A 1,567-nucleotide genomic window follows, 5' to 3' on the forward strand; every position below is an offset into this window, starting at 1 on the left:
TTATTAATTTATTCATATTACATCTCAATGATTATCCCCTCCCTTGTATCCTCCCATTCCTCCCTCCCTCCCATTTTCCCCTTACTCCCCTCCACTATGACTGTGACTGAGGGGGACCTCCTCCCCCTGTATATGCTCATAGGGTATCACGTCTCTTCTTGGTTCTGTTACTGTAGAAATGGGATTCAGGCCAGAATTTTTAGCTAGTGTAGACGGAATGACTTCCATAGCATCTGCAAAAGCATGAACACAGTAGGATTCCATTCCAATCAGTGGTCAAGAGTACTCAGTCAGTCTCAGGGCCAACTCTTTCTGTAGCACCACCTCCTGTAATAAGAGCTCTCTTCTTTAATAAGCAGTGGGCAACACAGAGAGCATCATGAATGGAACGCTCAGTTTCTTCAATCACCAGTTTGTTAGAACCATGGACAACTATTGTAACTGTTTTGCCTGGGCTTGTACAACCTGTAATCTTGAATAATTTTCTGGAACCATTTAAACTGACTTCCTCTGCTAACTCAGCAGAGCCCAGCATGTCAGGAGTGAACTGGCCAATATGAGCAACTGGTTTGGTTCCAATTGTCTTACAGATGAACTCAATGTCTACTCCTTCAATATCCTTAACCACCATAATCTTCATCTTATTCAGAAAATGTAACACAAGGTCACTAAGCGCATCTCTGAGGGTAGACTTCTGTGTGAGAAGGAAATTACATCCCGTCTTCTTAATCTGCTTCACCAGATTTAAAATATAGCCTCTCTCTTCTCGAAGCACTCGGTCCATCTGTGCATAGTCAGACACTATGATCTGATTATGCATATCTGTTTTAGGAGCAGACAAGCAAAACTGAATAAGGCCAATCTTAGCCTTTTCAGCTCTTGTTATGCCAGAATTTGCCACTTTCTGGGTGAGAACAAGACCTTCCACCAGCTCGCAGTCGTCTATTGTCCCACCGAGATTCTTAACTATTTTAATATCTCTAAGGTCTACACTGGTAGCTGCAGCTCGGTCAATCACTTTCATCACCGCATTAACGCTCATTGGAGAGAGAAGGCTTGGATACTGAGAGACAGCCTTTGACTTCAATGAAGTGGTTGCACTATTTAACAGAGTTTCTCTGTCGCTCAGTTTCATAGGTCAAGACATGTCAGTAAGCATTTCAAGACCCTTTTCCAAAGCTTTTTGGAAAGACTCAGAAATGATGGTTGGAAGTATACCTTTCTGCAGAAGCTTGGTACAGGAGTCTAAAAGAGAGCCAGCAATGATGACAACTGATGTGGTCCCATGCCCTGCTTCTATGTCTTTAGCTTTAGACAGCTCCACCAGCATTCTGGCTGCAGGGTGCAATACTTGCATTTGTTTCAGAATAGTGGTACCATCATTTGTAATGGTCACATCATCTTTTCCATCTTGAATCATTTTGTCCATTCCCTTAGGTCCAAGGCTTGTTCTAACGTCATCAGCAACCGCTTTGGCCTCAGAAATGTTGCTGAAGCGGATCTGGGCCGGCTTGTCGCGGTCCTGGTAGGCGTCATTCCCGCGGCCACTCGCTACGTTCTCGGGCAT

General features: G+C 44.1%; 1 protein-coding gene across 1 annotated transcript; it reads right to left on the reverse strand.

Moving 5' to 3' along the window:
• Nucleotides 1–286: 286 nt before the first annotated feature.
• LOC127188981 (T-complex protein 1 subunit delta-like) lies at nucleotides 287–1,567 on the reverse strand. The gene is given in 1 exon segment (XM_051145459.1): nucleotides 287–1,567. A coding segment is annotated over 1 exon segment (1,281 nt).

The sequence above is a fragment of the Acomys russatus genome, chromosome 1 (genome assembly GCF_903995435.1).
Source record: "Acomys russatus chromosome 1, mAcoRus1.1, whole genome shotgun sequence".
NCBI lineage: Eukaryota > Metazoa > Chordata > Mammalia > Rodentia > Muridae > Acomys > Acomys russatus.